The 20,106-nt window shown below is 36.3% G+C and overlaps 2 protein-coding genes across 2 annotated transcripts; both read right to left on the reverse strand.

Moving 5' to 3' along the window:
• Positions 1-3,286: 3,286 nt before the first annotated feature.
• LOC133822666 (uncharacterized) lies at positions 3,287-7,338 on the reverse strand. The gene is made up of 8 exons (XM_062255074.1): positions 6,670-7,338; positions 5,828-6,357; positions 5,532-5,582; positions 5,328-5,435; positions 4,277-4,372; positions 4,061-4,159; positions 3,613-3,672; positions 3,287-3,523 (listed from the first exon to the last, which is right to left on the reverse strand). Exons 1-8 carry the CDS (start codon positions 7,166-7,168, stop codon positions 3,458-3,460), a joined length of 1,509 nt encoding a protein of 502 aa, XP_062111058.1. The 5' UTR covers positions 7,169-7,338; the 3' UTR covers positions 3,287-3,457.
• A 5,521-nt stretch (positions 7,339-12,859) lies between these two features.
• LOC133822665 (ABC transporter G family member 7) lies at positions 12,860-18,764 on the reverse strand. The gene is made up of 12 exons (XM_062255072.1): positions 18,343-18,764; positions 18,070-18,260; positions 17,830-17,980; positions 17,558-17,690; positions 17,105-17,306; positions 16,414-16,690; positions 15,787-15,918; positions 15,321-15,541; positions 14,577-14,789; positions 14,358-14,442; positions 13,304-13,604; positions 12,860-13,225 (listed from the first exon to the last, which is right to left on the reverse strand). The coding sequence occupies exons 1-12, from the start codon at positions 18,610-18,612 to the stop codon at positions 13,215-13,217; spliced, it is 2,187 nt and encodes a 728-aa protein (XP_062111056.1). The 5' UTR covers positions 18,613-18,764; the 3' UTR covers positions 12,860-13,214.
• Positions 18,765-20,106: the final 1,342 nt, after the last annotated feature.

The following is a 20,106-nucleotide window of genomic DNA, read 5'->3' on the forward strand; positions in this document are numbered from 1 at the left end:
ATGTTTATAGTAATTAAATTGCTAAGTAATTTTTTTTCGGCAAAAATTCCTACTATTAATATTTGGGTACATACTTGGTTCCCCATAGTTAACGGTGACATGTGTCTCTACTAGATTAAATAAAAAATATTAATTAGGAATTTAAGAATTTAAATAAGAATTTTCGCCACAAATGTCTCTACTTTATATTATTATTTTTTCCATCACAAATGTTCTCGTAAGAACATATAGTTAGCGATGCACACGGGGCAGGGAATTGGCGGGGAGTGCTCCCCCGTCCCCGTCCCCATTTATATTTTTAATCTCCGTCCTCGCTTATTCCCCGTCGGGGATAGGGTGGGGAATCCCCTATTGGAGCAAGGAATCCCCACAGGGAACCCATTTATTTAAATAAAAAATTTTAAATTAAAATTTTAAAATAAAAATCATAAATTATATGTAAATTAAAATATTGCACAATATTTATTATTTAAAATATTAAACAATATTTAGGATATTAAAAAAGTTACTACTATACTACAAAAACACATAAAAAAAATATATAAAATACATATAAAATATTACAAAAATATATAAAATTTTAACGGGGCCTCGTCAGGACGGGGAGTGCTATCCTCGTCCCCGCCCCATTTAACATTCGGGGATTAAAAGTTATCTCCGTCCCCACCCCGTTCCCTATTTAGATATGGATTTCTTGCCCCATTAAGGGCACGTCCCCAAGGGGCCCCGTCCCTATGGGAAAAATGTGCATTTTTACATATAGTTAAGGGTTAGAGACCAATTGCACACCACAATATTAACAACAATAACTTTTGCCACCAAAAAAATACTTAAGTATTTAAATACTACAAACATTTCGCTCCAATTCACCCTTTAATTTAAAATAAAATATATTTGACATCATATTAAATTATGTTAATCCGCGTTAAGTAGTATTTGACATCATAGTGTCCCATCATATTAAATTAAGTTAATTCGTATTAAGTAGTATTCGCTGTCATATCTCAATCGTATAGGCTCCTCGATAAAATAAATAAAAAAATATTATTGTTTATTATATTTTAGGATTCAATGTACGTAATCTTGAGTTGATGTAATTTGGCTAACTTCAAAGTGGGAGAACTACACGATAATTCAGGGAAAAAACATCATCAAAATATAAAAATAGGAGAAAATGAATAAACTTGAGAGGTTGCTATAGTCATTCATCTTATATTATAAGCATGAACTAATGAAAAAACATGCAAAATATGTTATACAATGCAATAGTGACTAGTTCTGAATTGATTGGTGCAATGACTGCAATCCTGGACAGGAGACTTTATGGGTCAAACGGCTGAAAATTGGAATGAAAAAAAAATATTTAATTGGTTAACCCACTAAAGACTTGATCTATTTTTTTTTTTATATAAAAAAAAAAAAAGATATTGACAGCAATAATGTCAAAAAAATTTCAAAAATTACACTTTAATTCTAAATTTTTTTTGCGGTAATAATACATAAATCTTCAATTTTAATGCAACTGTTAGTACTCACTGTTAAATATCCCTTTAGTATCTATGTGTCACATTTTTATACTCGTAAATTTAGATATTAAAGTGTAACTTTTTAAACGATCTAAGTATTATCGCCGCCAATATCTCTAAATTATTTAAATACTATCAAAATCATTTAAAAATCATTTTAAATTTTAAAAATCTAAAAAGACTATCAAAAACTAAAATTTGCAAATTCAAAATAATCCAAATTAAAATTGAAACTCAAAATCATCCCAAAATCTATGTGCCACGTGGATACTTAATGGGCCATTAAGGATGAGTATTAATGGTTGCACCAAAATTATAGATTTTGTAAATTAAGTATTATCACCAAAAAAATTTGGGTATTAAAGTGTAAATTTTGAAAAAAAATTTAGTATTATCGCCGCTAATTGGACTAATAAAAATATGTCATATGGATACTTAACGGGAAGTTAACAGCGAGTACTAATAGTTACATCAAAATTGTAGATCTATGTATTATTATCGAAAAAAAATTAAGGATTAAAGTATAACTTTTTAAAAAAAATTAGTATTATTGTTGCTAATATTTTTATTTTTTTTGTTTTACACTTCTTTTCTACATACATTGAACCTTTATTTACAATTTTTTTTACTCCCCAAATTCAAAGTAGCCATTAAATCTTTTAAAATCATTTTTCTTTTCATTTTTTTTTAACAAATCTAGTATGAAACAAATTAAAGTTGAGCAGACCATGATTGCTTCAACAACTAGATTAGGTCCAACATGCAAATACAGTATGCCGCAATCGCCATTTAAACAAGACTCCCTTGACCAACATGTCATATATCTAATGAGCAGCAGCATCTTGATAAACACGTGAATAACTACAATTTGTAATGATGAAAATTATACTAATGTTCTAGTTAATTATGATGATTCATATTGATTGTCTAAGTTGCGTTGGACTTGGTCTCATATTGATATTCATCTTTGACGTAATTTGCATATAAATGAAAGTAAAAAAAAAGTAACACCCTCTTTAATTGACAAGTAGGGCTGAGCAAAAAATCTAAAAAATCGAATAAATCGCTCAAATTGACTACCTGAACACTAAAAAAACTGAAACCAACAGAACCAAAAACTGACTGAAATCGCTTTGGCAAAAATCGACATTAAATCGGTCAGTTTATAAGTTGATCGTAAACTGACCGTACAAACCGAAACCGACCGAATATGGTTAGGTTCTAAATTTGTGGATATAACATTGTAACTATGTGTTTAGGTTTTCAAATCATAAAAGTTAAAATCTTTAAGTTAACAAATTAAATGAATTGATTTCATATTAAAAAAAAAAGCTAAAAAAATAAATTCCAATAATTTATATTTTTTTTGTTTTAACCGACCGAACTGCAATCTAAATCGGTCGATTTTTTTAGTGTTGTAAGTAGGTCAATCGGTTTTTTAATCGCACCAATCCAAACCGGAAACCGAAATCTAGATTTTAGAATAAAAAAAAACCGTCAAAACCGACCGATACCCAGCCCTGTTGACAAGAGAAAAAAAAGTTCAACACCACGAGGGATTACATCTATTTTCTACTGTAAAATGTTGTAACATTATCTGACTCTTTAATTGTCAACTATATAATTTTTGGACTGAACAAAATGAAATATAACAAGCTGAACCGACTAAACAAGCCAAGCCCTATAAAAGTTGCAAAAAAAATTATAACATCAGTTATCAAAAAATGTGTATAATAACAAAAAAAAAAATCAAATTTGACTGGAACAAAAAGAATGCATATTTTTATTATTTCTATTTTTATAACATCTAACTGGAACAAAAATGGATCTGTTGTACTTCTCAGAATACAAGGAAAGAATCCATGAAAACTCAAAGGGAAAATGGGCGTAATAATTGAAACACACCCATCAGTTATGAGTGGAGTAGTCCCTCAAAGCAGGTACTTTTCAACCACAGTACGGCCAAACTTCTCTTGGACGTCCTTTGGAGTTTCAATCTGGAACAATACAGCCATGGAAACAAATATGTAAATGCTCAAGTTTTAACCGAGACTCAAATAACTTTGAATTATCAAAAGAAACTTACTGCATTAAGTGCTTTGAAGACAGCCTTAACCGTGTTGTGGGGATTCCTTGACCCAACAACCTAACAAGAAGAAAACAAATCTAAGTTAAGTGAACACTTATGATACGTTTGCTAAACTATAATCGGAATTAGAATAATTCAGTAAGGAAAAAAAATGAGAATAGAGTATCATAATTCAGGAAAACAGAATCAGACTAAATTGTCCTTTTTTAATAAGATAATAATATAGAGAAGAATTTAATTTTAAAAAAACTAAATAAAAAGAGAAAGCAATTGAGGGCAATGGAATTCCTTAGGTAATTGGGGAAGAATTGTTCTCATTTCTTTCTCCTTATTTTAAGTGGGTCCCACTAAGTTCTCTCAACAAACTACAAAAGATTTTAAGTTGAAACTTGAGAAGAAACACTAATTTAAAATTGGATTTTCAGTTTGGCAGTCGAACGATTACCTTCGATTTGACATTTTTGAAACCTGCCAAATTTAAAATGGTTTGAACGGTTCTTCCAGCTTTCATACCGGTTCTAGTGGGCGCAGGCCAAAGATAAACCTGCATTATTGGCCCAAAACCAAGTATTAACAAATTGAAAGGAATTAATCAAAGGAAAGAGAATTAATATAAGTTGTATAACCAACAAGATTAGCATATGTTAGCTGAATATATTACCTTGGTTTTCTTATAAGCAGTTTGTACCGCATGGGCAATTGTATGTTCCTCGTGTCGTTCTATGTAATGAAGATTCTGAAAACATTTCTCATATGCCTGTTTGTTGCTAAAATAATTAGAAAAATTTTGCCACACACTACAAACTAGGTGAGAAAAAATAAAATAAATGCCGAATTAAAGTGAATATCAACGTTGTCGCAGTAAAATTACTTTTACAAGGAGCCTTTAGACTGAGGTTTAAACTCCTAACATTATGGAGGACACATCTTGCACGAAATACATTTTTTTCATATTTTATTTTGAACAACAAATCTTCCAAGATCAACTCATGTAGTTTTTTTTTAGTTTTGTCAATCTTTAGATTTAAAACCTAGAATTGTGGTAAGAATTTATTTACCTCTGTGCAGTGCACAGCTTAATAACATGATTTAAATGAAGCATGACATCACACTCTATGAATCTTAGGTTGTCTCTCTAATGATCCACTAACTGATTCCCCATCAGATCAAATAAAAACCTACTGCAATCCTCAATTATGGAAGAAACAATGCTGACATCCAAACATAGACAAAGAATAAAATAGGTTATGACATTTTAGTTGTTTCCCATGCGTACAAATACAATAACGTTCTTCATCATGGTCCGTGTCCTATTAACAGTTATATCAAGATAATTACACAGGAACTACAAAACATGGGATACCACTAATCCTGGTATGACTATGATTCCTTCCCCGAAGGACAAAAAACCTTTTACAAAATCTAAGGTATGCCATAATGTGTTAAAGAGGCCAAAATTACATGCATCGGCATACCTATGTATGGTATGGAGTATGAGCCTACTGTGTTAATAACAAGGCCCTATGATAAACAGATCTAATTGAGCTAAGAAGACTTTTCAAAAGTTAGACTTAAAAATGAGAATACTTAGGTACTCCAGCCAAGCATATCTATTGATTACTTGAGCTAAAAAGAAGAGACAAAAAAAAATTAAGTTACCAAAAATTTATCAACAAACATAATTCTGAACAATTCAAGGCACAAACTGATACCTTCTGGAGAGCAATAGGAATTGCGGGGCCTTTGGCTTTAGCATAACCGACAACACCATGATAGTTTCCACAAGCTAAAATAGCAGCATACTTGATTACTTGGCCACCCTAAACCACAAAGACCACGACATATTAAAATTGTAATTGCATTCTTCATTTCAAAAGAAAACAAAATATATATATATATATATACAGTGGGCATACCTTGGTAACCTTGCAAGTTCGGTTCACATTAATCAACTTCACATCAAAACCCTGCCAGTATTTGAGAATAACAAAAATTAATAATAAAAATAGAAAACAAAAATATTAAACAAGAATGTTAAGAACGGATATTAATTCACTAAAGAATACCAAATAGTTGAACAACTATCCATACATTTAATCACTTCTCAACAAACACTTCCCCAAACATCGCATACAAAAATGACTACTATTGCATTTTATAATAGATAGCAAGGTTGCAACAGTATTTCCAATCTAATAATACAATCATTTACCTTCCTGTAGAGAGGTTTTCTCTTCTTCTCTGTCAAAGCATTTCTTTCCTCTGCAAGATTTCTAATTTCTTCCTCCAAACGTTTACCTTTCTTTCCAAATGTATGGTCCAACTCTGCAAGCTTCTCTTCAAGTTTCTTATCAACATGATTCAACTTCTCTAACAGAATGTCATCTTTCTCCTTCATGTCATCAAACTCCTCTTCATCATCACTATCATCGTCAGCAGCAACCGTATCCACGTTTTGCTCCTTCTGCTGTTCATCCTTTTCCAATTCAGCATAGGGCCCACCTTGTTGATGTTGAATTATACCATAATTGGCAGGAGTGTTTGGGTCATAAGCCTCCTTCCATTCCACTAATCTCATAGCCCTATTTAATTTATGCTGAAGAATGAACTTATCCTTGCCCTCTGCAACTTTGAGACGGTTCATCAACTCACCAATGACCCTATATTCAGGGCGAAGTAGGAAATGTTTTTGCTCAAACTTGTCAATCTTATTCATCCACTTAAAAGCATCATCAAGTGTCTCTGTCAGAAAATGCAAAGAGAACAACACATATAATCAAACAACGCCAACCACCATACCATAGAATACTACCAAAATCCATTTAATTCGCATTGCAAATATATATTATAGAGACAAAAAAATACTAAACTAAACACCAAATACTAAAAAATTATAAGCCTAATATTCGACTAAGGCTTCAATTTTTCTCCCAAATTTTCTAAAATGCCTGAAAGTGTCATATGATCTGTAATATTTTTCCACCAGAAATCTAAAATCCAAGACCAACCCAGTAAAAAAGAGCAAGAAAGATATGTAAAAGGGGCATTAGATACCAGCCTGAGTGAAGCACTTGAGCAACTCCTTGTGACGCTTGAACTTCCTCTGAAACTCATCGGACTTCTTCTTCATTGCGTCGGGAGTGAACCTCTCATCGTCTTCGTCACTATCGGAATCGGTGTCCTCTTCGTATCTGTTCAAGTCTCCATCGTTCTTGAGCTTCTCCTTCTCGAGCTTTACTATCGAAGGCATCACACCCATGTAATCTTCATTATCTTCTTCGTCAATGTCTTTAGTGTCAAGACCAGTCCTCTTCCTCTGCTCCCTTTCTCTCTGCCTTTCCTTTTCAACCTCAGCCAAAAGGTCCTCGGCAGCCCTGGAAGATACAGTGGAGTAATGGGTCTTCCCAGGAAACGAAAATTTGGGCGTCTGGGAGAGAGGAAACCGTCGGAAAGTGGAGGATTCTCGGGAAAATGGGATTGTCGGTTTTGGTGGCTTCTTAAGAGATTGGTTGAGGAGAAGACGAGCCCACGAAAATGGTTGTGATTTATTCATTGTTGTAGCTGCTATTGCTCGTTCATTTGCACACGGAGAAGAAGAAGAAAATGCCTGAGATTTTTGAGTGAGAGATCATGAATTTTGAACAGGTGCTAGGGTTTAGGGCCTCTCTTCCCGGGTTTTTGCAACTCGCTCACTGCCTTCGGCCCAATCTTTTTTTTCTTTTTTCTTTTTTTTCTGAAATAAAAAAAACTTATGTACAGTATTTTTAATTAAGCCAAATTAAGTATCATTATATTTATTCTTAGCTTTACTTAATTAATATGTAAATAGTAGTGTATAGGGTACACATGTCTTTTGGTTGACACTGTACAGATACTTTGTATATATAGTTTGTCTTGTACTTTTTGCTTCTTGAGCATTAACATTCTTCAATAACAGAATTCATACAATTTCTCATTCTCTTCTTGGTATAAAAGCTCAGTCGCTCCTTCAATGGCGACAGACAACTCTCTTTCTTCCATTAGCCAACAAACCCAAACCTCTTCCCCTGTTATTGCTTCGGCTGAAACCCCTGCCTCTTCTTTTTCTCCACAGCTCAAATTTTCTTCTCTCAACTAGTTTTTTACTGCCAAACTTGATTCTGAGAATTGCATGATTTGGAAAAATCAAATACTCAATGTTGTTATGGCTCAAGGTTTGGAAGACTATCTTGATGGTTTTATCTTGGAGCTTATTCGTTTTCTTGACCCACCCCTCAATACTTCCCCTAACCCTCTTTACAATACTTGGCAACGATGCAATCGCCTCCTCATATCTTGGCTTTATGCATCCCTCACTGATGATATGCTTGCTCACATTGTCTCTTACACTACTGCTGTCGAGATCTGGGTTTCCTTGGCTGAATATTTCGAGGCAGTCACCATGGCTCACCTCGGCGAGCTTCGCACTGCTTTGCAAAGCCTCAAGAAGAACCTGTCGATTACTGCTTACATTCAGAAATTGAAGACCATCTGCAATCATCTTGCTGCGATTGGTGAGCTGGTATCCCGTAATGACCATATTATTGCCCTTCTTGGTGGTCTTGGTAGGGATTATAACCCATTTGTTACTTCCTTTAAAATGTGCACTGATAAACCCTCTCTTGCAACTATTCATAGCCTTCTCATTAGTTTTGATGCCATGCTACAATCTCAAAATGCCCTTGATCAGTTGGATCTAACTCAAGCACATCTCACCTATACCAATCGTCCTAAACGCTCATTTTATTCCCACAAACCCCCTGCTTCTACACAGCCCTCTTCTCCTTTTGTTCCTCGCTCCCCTACCCTAGCTGCGGGTGTCTTGGGCAAACCTCCTGGCCCTCCTGGTGCCTGGCGTCCCTCTAACCCATCTACTACTCGACCCCAATGTCAGATTTGTGACAAATTTGGCCATACTGCTCTGGTGTGCTACCACTGAGCCAATTTTTCTTACCAACCATCTCCTTCCCCTACTAATCTCAATACATTTCTTCCCTCCTCTGAGTACTATACATTACCATAGCCTCCCACCCCATCTGCCCTGGTTTCATCTAAGTCGCCTGCTGTTTCTGATGCTCAGTGGTTCATGGATTTCGGGGCCACACACCATTTTACTCCTGACTACAATTTGATGGATCTTGCTTCTCCCTACCGTGGTTCTAAACAGGTGACAGTCGGGGATGGTAAGTCTCTTCCTATCTCACATGTAGGCCATGCTAAATTGATTACTAATCTGCTTCTGTTAATCTCAATCATATTCTTCATGCTCCTTCCCTTTCTCATAGTCTTATCAGTGTTACCAAATTATGTCGTGACAACTCTGCTTATGTCAAATTCTATCCTGAATGTTTTCTTGTGAAGGATCGAGTAACTCGGAAAATCCTCCTCTAGGGACTGCTTGATCGTGGTCTCTACCGTGTCTCCAATCAGCCTGTTCTTCCAGCTTCTCATTCCTCTATTTCCTCTCCTCAGTTGTTTCTCAATCGCACGACCGATTCTACCATTTGGCATCTGTGCTTGGGACACCGTTCTTTTCCTATTGTTCATCGAGTTTTGGATTTATGTAACATTGCAAAAACAAAAAATAGTTATGTTCCTTTTTGTTCTTCTTGTCAAATGGCCCAGAGCCACAGATAACCCTTTCAATTGTCAAACTCACGAGCTGAAGCTCCTTTTGATTTAATACATATAGATTTATGGGGTGCTGCCCCTTCTACTTCTGTTGATGGTTTTAACTATTTTTTATTGATTGTTGATGATCATACTCGGTTCAGTTGGTACTATGCTTTACGTTCTAAGGACGAGGCTTATAACTCATTTTTACATTTTCATAAAATGATTGACAAACAATTTTCGGGTAAAATTAAAATGGTTCAATCCGATTGGGGTGGGGAATTTCGTTCCTTGTCTAAAGTACTTTACAGTCTTGGCATCCATCACAGACTTTCATGTCCTCATACCTCGGCCCAAAATGGTTGTGTTGAACGTAAACATAGACATGTAGTGGAATTAGGCTTAGTTATGCTTGCCCATTCTTCTCTTCCTATTTCTTTTTGGAATTATGCTTTTCACACTGCTATTTTTCTAATCAATCGGTTGCCTACTTCTACTCTTCATTTTGTCTCTCCTTTTTATACTCTTTATGGAAAACATCCCTCTTACTCTCAACTTCGTGTTTTTAGCTGTGCTGCTTTTCCATTTTTGAGGCCCTATAACCAAAATAAGCTTCAATTTCGATCTCTTGAATGTGTCTTTATTGGCTATAGCACTAAGCATAAAGGTTATTTGTGTTTGTATAAAGCTTCTGGCCGAGTTTATGTGTCTCGACATGTTGTTTTCAATGAGCACAGTTTCCCTTTCCATTCTTCTCCTTCCTCTACTTCATCACCTTCTTCTTCTCCTTCTCCATTTTCCATTCCCTATCCTTCTATTCACCCAGTTCCAGCTTCTTGTTCCTCACCTATATCTCCTTCTCCTCTTTTTCCTTCCACCTCTCATGTCTGTTCTCGGTTTCCTTCCTCACCCTTCCCATCTTCTACTTCTTCACATGTTCCTTCACCATCAGTTCTTCCTTCTTCCTCTCCTGTTTCTTCCATTCCTTCCTCTTCTCCATCCACTTCTTCTCCTCCCTCTTCCTCTCCGTGTGAGTTTCCAGGAGCACCATTAGTGGTTGATTTAGCTATGCCTACTGTGACTATACCTCTCTTGACTACTAATGCACACCATATGGTTACTCGTTCCAAAGCTGGAATTCGTAAACCTAGGGCGCTCTTAAGTGTGTATGCAGGAACACCTTCTGAGCCTACTACTTATAAAGAGGCTGCCAAACATGAAGCATGGCTCCAGGCTATGGCTATTGAAATTGAGGCCTTACTACGCAATAAAACATGGCAATTGGTTCCTTCTACTTTGGCTTCTCATGTAATCGGGTGCAAGTGGGTTTACAAGCTTAAATTGAAGCCTAATGGTGACATTGAGCGATATAAAGCACGATTAGTGGCCAAAGGATATAGTCAATATAAGAGTATTGATTACTTTGAGACATTTAGCCCCGTGGTTAAACCTACAACAATTCGGGTTCTTCCATCTTTGGTTGTCCAACATCAGTGGTATCTTCGTCAATTGGATGTACAAAATGCCTTCCTTCATGGTGATCTCACAAAGGATGTATTCATGTCTCAACCTCCCGGTTTTGTGGATTCCTCACGGCCTGACTTTGTGTGTAAACTTGATAAATCCCTTTACGGCCTTAAGCAGTCACCTAAAGCGTGGTTCACTAAGCTCAGTTCTTCTTTACTTGCAAAGGGATTTCAAGGTTCTCAGTCCGACTCCTCCATGTTTGTTCTGTCCACTTCTGCTTGTTACATTGTTGTCCTCATTTATGTGGATGATATCATAGTGGCTGGCCCGAATGCTTCTCATATTTCAGATTTCATTGCTAGTTTAGCTTCTGAGTTTGCTATCAAAGATTTGGGCGACTTACACTATTTCTTGGGCATTGAAGTTTATCATGATCCTACTGGTCTTCATCTCAGTCAGTCCAAATATATTTTGGAACTTCTTGCCCGGGCTGCCTTCTCCGACTCTAAACCAGCTGCTACCCCATGTCAACTGCTCACGTTCTTTCTCTCCACTTTGGGGTACCTTTTCCTAATGATTCTGAGTATCGTTCTATTGTCAGAGCACTCCAATATTGCACCTTAACCAGACCTGATATTGCTTTTAGTGTTAACAAGGCCTGTTAGTTTATGCACTCTCCTACGGATTCCCACTGGCTTGCTGTCAAGCGTATTCTCTGTTATCTGTCTGGCACTATTGACTATGGTTTGTTCTATCAACCGTCTGCTGATTCATCTGTGCTTTGTTATACTGATGCTGACTGGGCATCCTGTCCGGATGATCGCCGGAGTACTAGTGCGTTCTGCATCTTCCATGGTTTGAATCTTGTTTCCTGGTCCTCCAGCAAGCAGCGTGTTGTTTCTCGTTCTAGTACTGAGTCTGAGTATCGTAGCCTTGCAAATGGTACGGCTGAACTCTTGTGGCTTCGATCTTTGTTTTCTGATTTGCGTTACACGCTTCCTTCTTCCCCCATCCTCCTTTGTGACAATATTGGTGCCACTTACCTCAGCTCAAATCCTGTTTTTCATTCACGAACCAAACATGTCGAGCTCGATTACCACTTTGTGCGTGAAAATGTTGCTGATAAGTCCCTCATTATTCGCTACACGCCTTCTGCTGAGCAGCTAGCTGATGCTCTCACTAAGCCCCTTGCTACTCCTCATTTTGTTTCTCTTCGATCCAAGCTCACCGTCCTTGAGGGGGGCTGTTAAGCCAAATTAAGTATCATTATATTTATACTTAGCTTTACTTAATTAATATGTAAATAGTAGTGTATAGGGTACACGTGTCCTTTGGTTTACACTATACAAATACCTTGTATATATAGTCTGTCTTGTACCTTTTTGCTCAACATTCTTCAATAATATAATTCATACAATTTCTCATTCTCTTCTAGTATGATATCTATTGTTGGATCGTGAAATAGCTAAACAAAATAATTGAAAATTACTTAGATTGCTTGATCCGTATAAGATTCATTTATTTTTCTTTTTAATTAGATGTTTTGGCATTCATGCTATATAGATGAATATCTGACTAGGAAATTAATAAAATCACTGGTTTTGTTTTTTTGGCTGAAGGTGGATATTGGTGATTGAGTAACCATGTTTTAAGATTTCCCTCGGCAAAAATAAAAAATTAAATTAAGATTTATTTTTATCTACTTCGTCTCTCTTAAAAATTCATTTTTTATTTATGTTTCATCTCTTATTTTACAAATATGCCCCCATAATATTTGATCCCAAGTCCACCTCTGATTTTACCTAATAGTAGTATACACTCTTTTTGTATGAATATTACAAATTTTCTTTCGTTCAGGTAATCAAAAAATTTCACACCCAATTGAAATGGCCAAGAAATCTCCAAGAATATTACCAATGATCATTCCTTCTAGGTAATTTTACATAGATTCAGTAAGTGTATCAGATAATGACAAGGGAATCTGGGTTAATATTTAACACAATAATTGTTCTGCACCAGAAAAAATCCTAATTAGATGACAATAACAAGTAAAAGATTACTGAACCTTGGCTAATAGAGTTATTTATGTAATATATATATATAATTAGGGGTAAATATATAAATATTTCTGTTTAAAGACTTGTGGTTAAAAATAAAATTATTCCAAAAAAAAATTCAATGCATACTTTTACTGTTGCACCAACCTTTGTAAGTACTAAAGAGAGTACAAACTCATTGACTTTGCTCAAAAAACTTGAATCAAGCAACACCTTGCATAGTTAAAATGACCATAAAAGAAGTCATCTCATCCATTACAAGGCTCAAGTTGGCTTTTAGGTCTTGATAAGCAATCAATTACAATGAGCATCTTTCCCGGTGAGACTCCTAAACAGCTGGGTTTGAATGTGCAACATTCACAAAATGCTATAAAAACAAACTAAACAAGCTTATTATTAGCTCATAAAAGTATGGGGCTTCCCTGTATTGCAAAGACATCTCCTTTACTTAGCACCTGTACGAGACAAATCAATAAATAGTTGTTTTCTTTTTTTCTCATGAGAAGATTATTAAGGCCGAATTAGTTACAAACCTTCTAGGATAAATGGTCGGATTTGATCAATTCCAGGTGATTCAAGTTGCTGGGTTGATTCAATTTGATCAGGTGGTGGAGATTCTTTTGGCTGGTTTTTTTCAACTTGGTCTGTTTTAAAAGGCTCAGGTTGTTGCCCTGGTTGGATTTGATCAGAAGGTGGAAGCTCAATCTGCTGGTATTTGGGCTTGTTTTTCTCCATGAGACGGTAAGTGATAAAATACAAGAATAGAAGTATTCTACTTTGAGCCACCACTGTATCCCTAATGCGACTTTGTCCAAGTGAATAGCGATCCAGTACCTGCAAAATAGTAATCTCAACAGTTATATTTATTAAAATGTATCCCAACACCTATTTATAGTAAACCGCAGACACATTGGGCCTATGGATTGCTCATAGAGCAGTCTCTAAAATGTCACAACAGGCAGGCAGGCAGTATGATATCCTCGGTACATGCTGCTGGCTTCAATTAATGTATTGAACTTGGTTGTTTTCCCTTCCTTGAATCTCTATTTATCTCAACTACACGATCTTTCCCATCAACCAGAGAACAGGGTAATCAGACACAGGACAAATTTTTAATCCCACAAAACAAATATAATTTTTATGTAATGAAATGATATTTCATTTAAACATTCTCTTACAAGGGGAAAACAAAAGTTAGCACTTCTGCCTTGTAAATTCTCAAGAAAAAAGCAGAACGATTATGAATTTATCTTTGGCATCAGTACCATTCTCAGGTGTCCCCGTTTTTTTTTTCACTTTTGAACTCTCGTGTGTGTTGCAGCTTTGATCGTTATATAGTAAGTAAAGAGAAAAAAAACCTGATGTGAATATAGCACGCACCATTCACACCACTCCAAAGGAAAAATGTCCATATTCTACAAATGTTTCTTTTCCCCATACTCTCTTTGGACTAAGCAAATAAAAATGATTTTGTTGCAAGTTTAGATTAAGAAAACAAATCACTCCTTTTTCTGTTTTAATAATAGAGAGAGGACAGAACGATATTGTCACAAGTTCAATCACTTAGGATTCATATATCAAGCATACCTGTTCTCCAGTTTGAACATCATAGGAATTTTGCTGATCAAATTCAAGACCTTTAAATTCATTGATGCAGAGTCCTTCAAAAGCCCTGAAAGTTTGCAAAGATCTATGTTGTCATTGTAGGGCGGAAAAGAAATAAAACAAAATAAATAAAAATAACTACAGCTATCAATAAAACACTCTATAAGCATTGTTTTTTTAATGGGATCATCACTCTTTTACCATCTTATAAGAGAAATACGCGGAATCCATCTAAAGATCATTGGCGTATTTTCTGCATTGACGTAGTAACCTCCAAAAACAATAAAAACAGTCATAAGAGAGGGCCCCACAGCCATTGCTGCTTCAGTTGTTGGAACCATAGCCCCAACAGTGAGGCCCATGGCGGATGCAGCAAAAGATTCTACTGTCACAATGCCACAGAACTTCCCGAACCTAGATGATTAAGAACCTCCAAGTTAGTACATCCACACTTATGTGATCATAACCAAGCCTTTGCAGGCTTCACAATTATCAAAGTTTACAAGAGACAACCAAGTAGGAGTCCATTATAAGTTATAATATAGTTTATCTAGGAACTTTTTACTAAGGTAATCACAGCCTCATGTCAACCTAATTAAAATAACATTTTTATTCTCACAGCAATAAGGTTTGTGTACATATGATTTCATCAATATTTCAGCAATATAAGACTGAAATGGTCTTCGTTGATCTTGCAAATAAAAGTGATTAAATTATTTACTTTAGAATCTAAACTCTAATCAATCAAAGTTTCAAAAGAACCTTTCATTGCTGCAAAAAATAAAAGTTTCAAAAGAACCTTTTTTCTTTTGAGTGCTAAATCGATGTCCCGCGTCTATTCTAATCATAGCAAAATACAACTACACACACCCATTACTATTTCAAAATCAAGGAAATTAGACTATTGTATCAGTATCAGAAAATGTTGTAGTAACACTTGGATACCTAGAAAAAGTAGGGTGAAGTCGAGCCATAGGGTACAACACAGCCCCAAACATCAATGGAAAAGCTGCTCCAACAGGTATTTCAGCCAACAACTTAGAAACTAGGTAAGGTCCTAAAGCATAACACCCCTTTGCACGCTCTCTGTCCACCATTGCACGCTCCTTGGGGAAAACTCCCAGAGTCTTTGTGAGAGCACCCATTGCGGTGTTTATTGCAGCAACCTGAAAAATACCAACTAAACTTAAAATCATCTACGAGACAGTCCATTTAAAGCAAATATACAGGCGCTTTAACAACTCAGATATGTACAATAAAAAATCAAACAAACTTTGACCTGGAATGCATTACAGGACCCATGACTATTTCAAGACACATGGATATAAGAACTATAAAAATGCCCAATCTTTAGGAAAGTAAAGGACAAGACAGACACATTCACTGTAAGGGAATCAATCAATTTTCTCACCTGAAGCAACCCCATTCTGTCTTGAATTGATGTCTGAGATCTCCCCATTCTCCAAAAAACTGACCCAAATATGACTGCTGATGCAATTGACATTCTTGCCCGAACTTTATTTGTTGGTCCATCACGGGAAGCCTAGTGAGATAATTAAATAAATTGAGAATTAAAGCTCCATTTGAAGCAATTCAATTTATTAAGGAATTGTTTGATAGGGAGAATTTCATCCCATCCTTGTTTGGCAAGAGGGATGATGGGAGAGGCAGGAGAATTGGAAGGCTGAGAGTCCTCTTTGGGTCACAAGATAGCACACTCCTTGGAAGGATGAGAAGGAAGAATGAGGAAATAAAGGAAAAATGGTACATAAAGAGTTTTACAAATATACTTTTCTACTATCTTCCCCATCCCTCTTAATTCATTCAACATTCCAACCCCCCCTCTCTCCTACCAAGCATAGTTACAGTAAACTAGATACATATGCAAGTCAGCTCCCTCAATTGTGCAACACTAGCCGTGAACTAACATGGAAACTAAATATTTAAAACTAGTCTGTCAAGGTATTGATCTCCAATTTCTTCCATGCCATACTAAGAAGAATAAATACTGGATATGAATTTAGTAAGAAAAATTGACCTGCATCCACGCACGTTTAAGGAGCAGGCTGAATTGTCTCCACCAACCTCCCTTCTTTCTAACTATTCTTCTCTTGTCAAACTTCACACTATCTTTGGAGATGTTTCTTATTGTGATTGGAGTTGCATATAGAACTGTTGAAGATTGTTGTGAAAATGCCTCAACAAGACCATCTATTCTCTTCTGAGATGAGTCAACACTTGCAGATGAACTATAGTCAATTGATATAAGATCAGCCAAAAACTCAGCAGGATTCACATGATCTGGACAACGGTATCTGTATAAACAAAAATCAATCAGTCAATATATTCAGAAATCAGCAGTCATAATGGTACAAGAAGTGCAACTTCAAAAAGTGTTGCAAAGCCCAAAGTTTCTGCTCAATGGTAAATGCAAGTAAATCCAAAAATAAACTGATATTTAAGGTGATAACACTATTAAAAGATAATATGATAATGATTGTATAAAGTTGACCTATTATAAGAAGAAAAAGAGTTCAGAAGTCATTTTAGACACCATGCACGTGGATTAAGGGTTTTTGATTCAAAACATCCAAATGAGATTTGGTGACATGAAACAATATAGCCCATCAATATCCCTAGCATAAAGATTTAGTAAATGTGTACATATTAAGCTAATTGAAAAAGAATTAGCACAAAAGTTATAAGATAAACAAGGATTAGTGGATGACCCTAATTTGGAGAAATACTCCAGTGCTGCATCACGTGCAGGACCAGCATAAACAAGTGCACCCTCTGTTAGCAAGACAATGTCATCAAATTTACTGTACACCGAACTTCTAGGCTGATGAATGGAGCAAATTACAGTATGTCCATCTTCAGCAAGCTGTCGGAGATTTTCTACTACTTTCTCTGCTTGGAAGGCATCAAGTCCTGAAAGAAGCACAGATAATGATTTTCATGAACTTAGTTTGGAGAATCAGGTAGATTTCTGCTTTGGACAAGTTTACGTCTTAAAGAAAAAAGAACAAAAAAATGGACATTTCCCTTTGAGTGCTATGTCTACACAGTACCTATCTTTGATGATTATAAAGCTTCTAGGATACTTTTCATGCAAAGAACATGGATTTCAGAGTGTTAAATATGACAAAGTAATGAACACAATTTTAAGAAAGTATGCATACCAGTTGTGGGCTCATCGGCGAATATAACAGACGGGCTTGCAATTAGTTCGCATGCCAGAGACAAACGTTTCTTTTCGCCACCGCTGATTCCACGGACTTTGGCATCACCAACAATTGTATCAGCACAACTGACCTTTTAAAAATTAACAAAGAATCAACCACAAAAGTTCATCTAAATTAGCTTACAGCCTCAGACATGATAATCAAAATAAATGTAAAATCGTTCATTTCCAATAACCCAACACCAAACTCCATCCCATTATGAATCTTACCAAGCCTGTTTTGAACAAAAGATTGTTCACGTACTCATCTCTAGCTTCCACAGTGGTTATCTCCGGAAGCTGAAGCTCAGCAGCCAGAGACAGAGTTTCTCGTACTGTCAACTGCGAGAAAAACAAGTCCTCCTGTCTCACAAAAGCAAACCTGAGACAAATACACAATGCACAACTTAAAGCCATAAACGCAATTCACTTAAATGTCCAACTCCATAAACAGAGCAGCTCAAAGCTTACTTGTAAGCTTTCTTCAAACTAGGGCTTCCATTGACCTCTAATAGGCCTGACAAATGCAACCGTGGTGACGCCGATAGCTGACCCGCCAGTATGTTTAGGAGCGTCGTTTTTCCTGAACCTGACGGGCCCATAATCGCCAACAATCTTCCCGGTCTCGCTTCTCCTTCAACGTTTTTCAGTAGAAATCGCACCTGTTTAGAATTAATATATAAGTGAAAATCAGTATCTAGTCAGTCATTTTATCGGCAACCAAACAGAATAAGAAACAATTACCGATTTGGAAGACTTGTCGGAGAGCGAGCAGGTGATATTACGCCACCGGATTGTGACGGGAACAACTTTTCCGGTGTCACCTCCATCGAAGTCGTTTTGGTCGTCAATGTCGATGTCATCGGCGCTGTTCTCCGGCAAGAGTGCCGGGCCAGGGCCGGAGAACATGCGAAAGAGGAAAGCCGCGGCAATGGCGGCCAGAGCCTTGCCGAGTCCACTTTCCCCAAAACCGGTGACTATCTGGCCCACTCCTTTCCCCCCAAAACCCGCCATGGATTCTTCTTCGTATTGCTGCCTCTGGAGGTCGTAGTGCCCGGTACCAGTATGGGACTGAAGCTCTACGAGTGAGCTAATTCGTCATTTCTTCGTACACACACAGGAGAGGACTTGAATTGAGGAGTTTTGAACCAACACGACGTCGTTTGGAAGCAAGAATCGTTTTCTACACGGTAATATATATTCCCTTCCATGAGCGACGCGTGGCTGTCAGAAGATAAGATAATAAGATATGACAAAAAAGATATTTGGAAAAAGTCTAATTTTATTTACTACTCCCCCAACCAAATCCAATTTCCCATTCTCTTTTTCTGTTTTTTTTCCTTTCCTCGCACGCCATTTTTCTATTCAACACACCGTTTATACGTTTCTACCGCCTCGCCTCTTCCGCCTTCCTGGCTCTCGCATGTCTTCTCGAAATCAAAGCAAAAGTATCTTTGCTCAACAATCCTTTAAGATTCATATCGTTCACCAATTCCCATACCTTCTTAAACTGTTTGATCTTACCCAAAGCTTCGATTAGAGAATTATAACTCTCAGTCGAATATTGAAGCCCGTCTCGCTTCTCAGCCCATCTGAAGAACAAAAGGGCAAGAACACCGGAATTGCTTTTAGCTTCTTCAAAGCCCCCAGAACAAGCTCCCTTGACATCTCAATACCAGCAGCATTATCATTAAGAGGGAGCTCTCAAGTCTCAACCCGAGCGTTGGCGGAGTTGTTTCACAATATTTTACAAATTTCAACATTCCTATGATATTCAAACTGGAGAACATATAAGCTTGAAATATGAATACGTGATTGAAATTTGAACTTGCATTAATAAGATATCTATTTAAATTTTGTATCAAATAAAAAAATTGAATGTTAAAGCCTATACAAATATTGTGTTATACTTGTTCTTACACACAATTTTCCCTCGAGAATAAATAACTAGCATTGAAATGTAGACTCGTAAAGGAAGCTCAGAATTAACAAGTGTTAGCATTATATTTCTATAAATTGCTACGAAGTTTCATAGCTATATTATCAGCACTCGAGCGTGAGCAGCAATCTCCTCCAAAAGATAAGTTCGACAAATTGATCAAGCAAGGAGGTGGCGATAAGAGAATGATGAACTCGAAGCTGCGAGTCATGTCGAAGGCTCATTGAAGCTCGAGCATTAAATATGTACACTTCTTTGCGATTTGATAAAAATGTGTATTGTACCCCTATTTTATGGGATTTTTATTTAAATAGTATATATTAATGGTATTATTATTCAAATATTCATTTGAATTTAAATTTGAATATACTTTGTAACTTCTCTAAACTTGTGGAAAGATAATAGCCTAGATTTAGTAATTTAGACTCACGCACAATTTTGTACTAAGAAATGCTATGTGACAATTGCTCTTTCTTGAAGCTTTAACACAGTATTTAATAAAAGTGACTCGTGAACATAAACAGATTTTAACTGCTGAATCACATAATAATCTATTTATTTTCCTTTCT

Source organism: Humulus lupulus, chromosome 3 (genome assembly GCF_963169125.1).
Source record: "Humulus lupulus chromosome 3, drHumLupu1.1, whole genome shotgun sequence".
In the NCBI taxonomy this organism is placed as follows: Eukaryota; Viridiplantae; Streptophyta; class Magnoliopsida; order Rosales; family Cannabaceae; genus Humulus; species Humulus lupulus.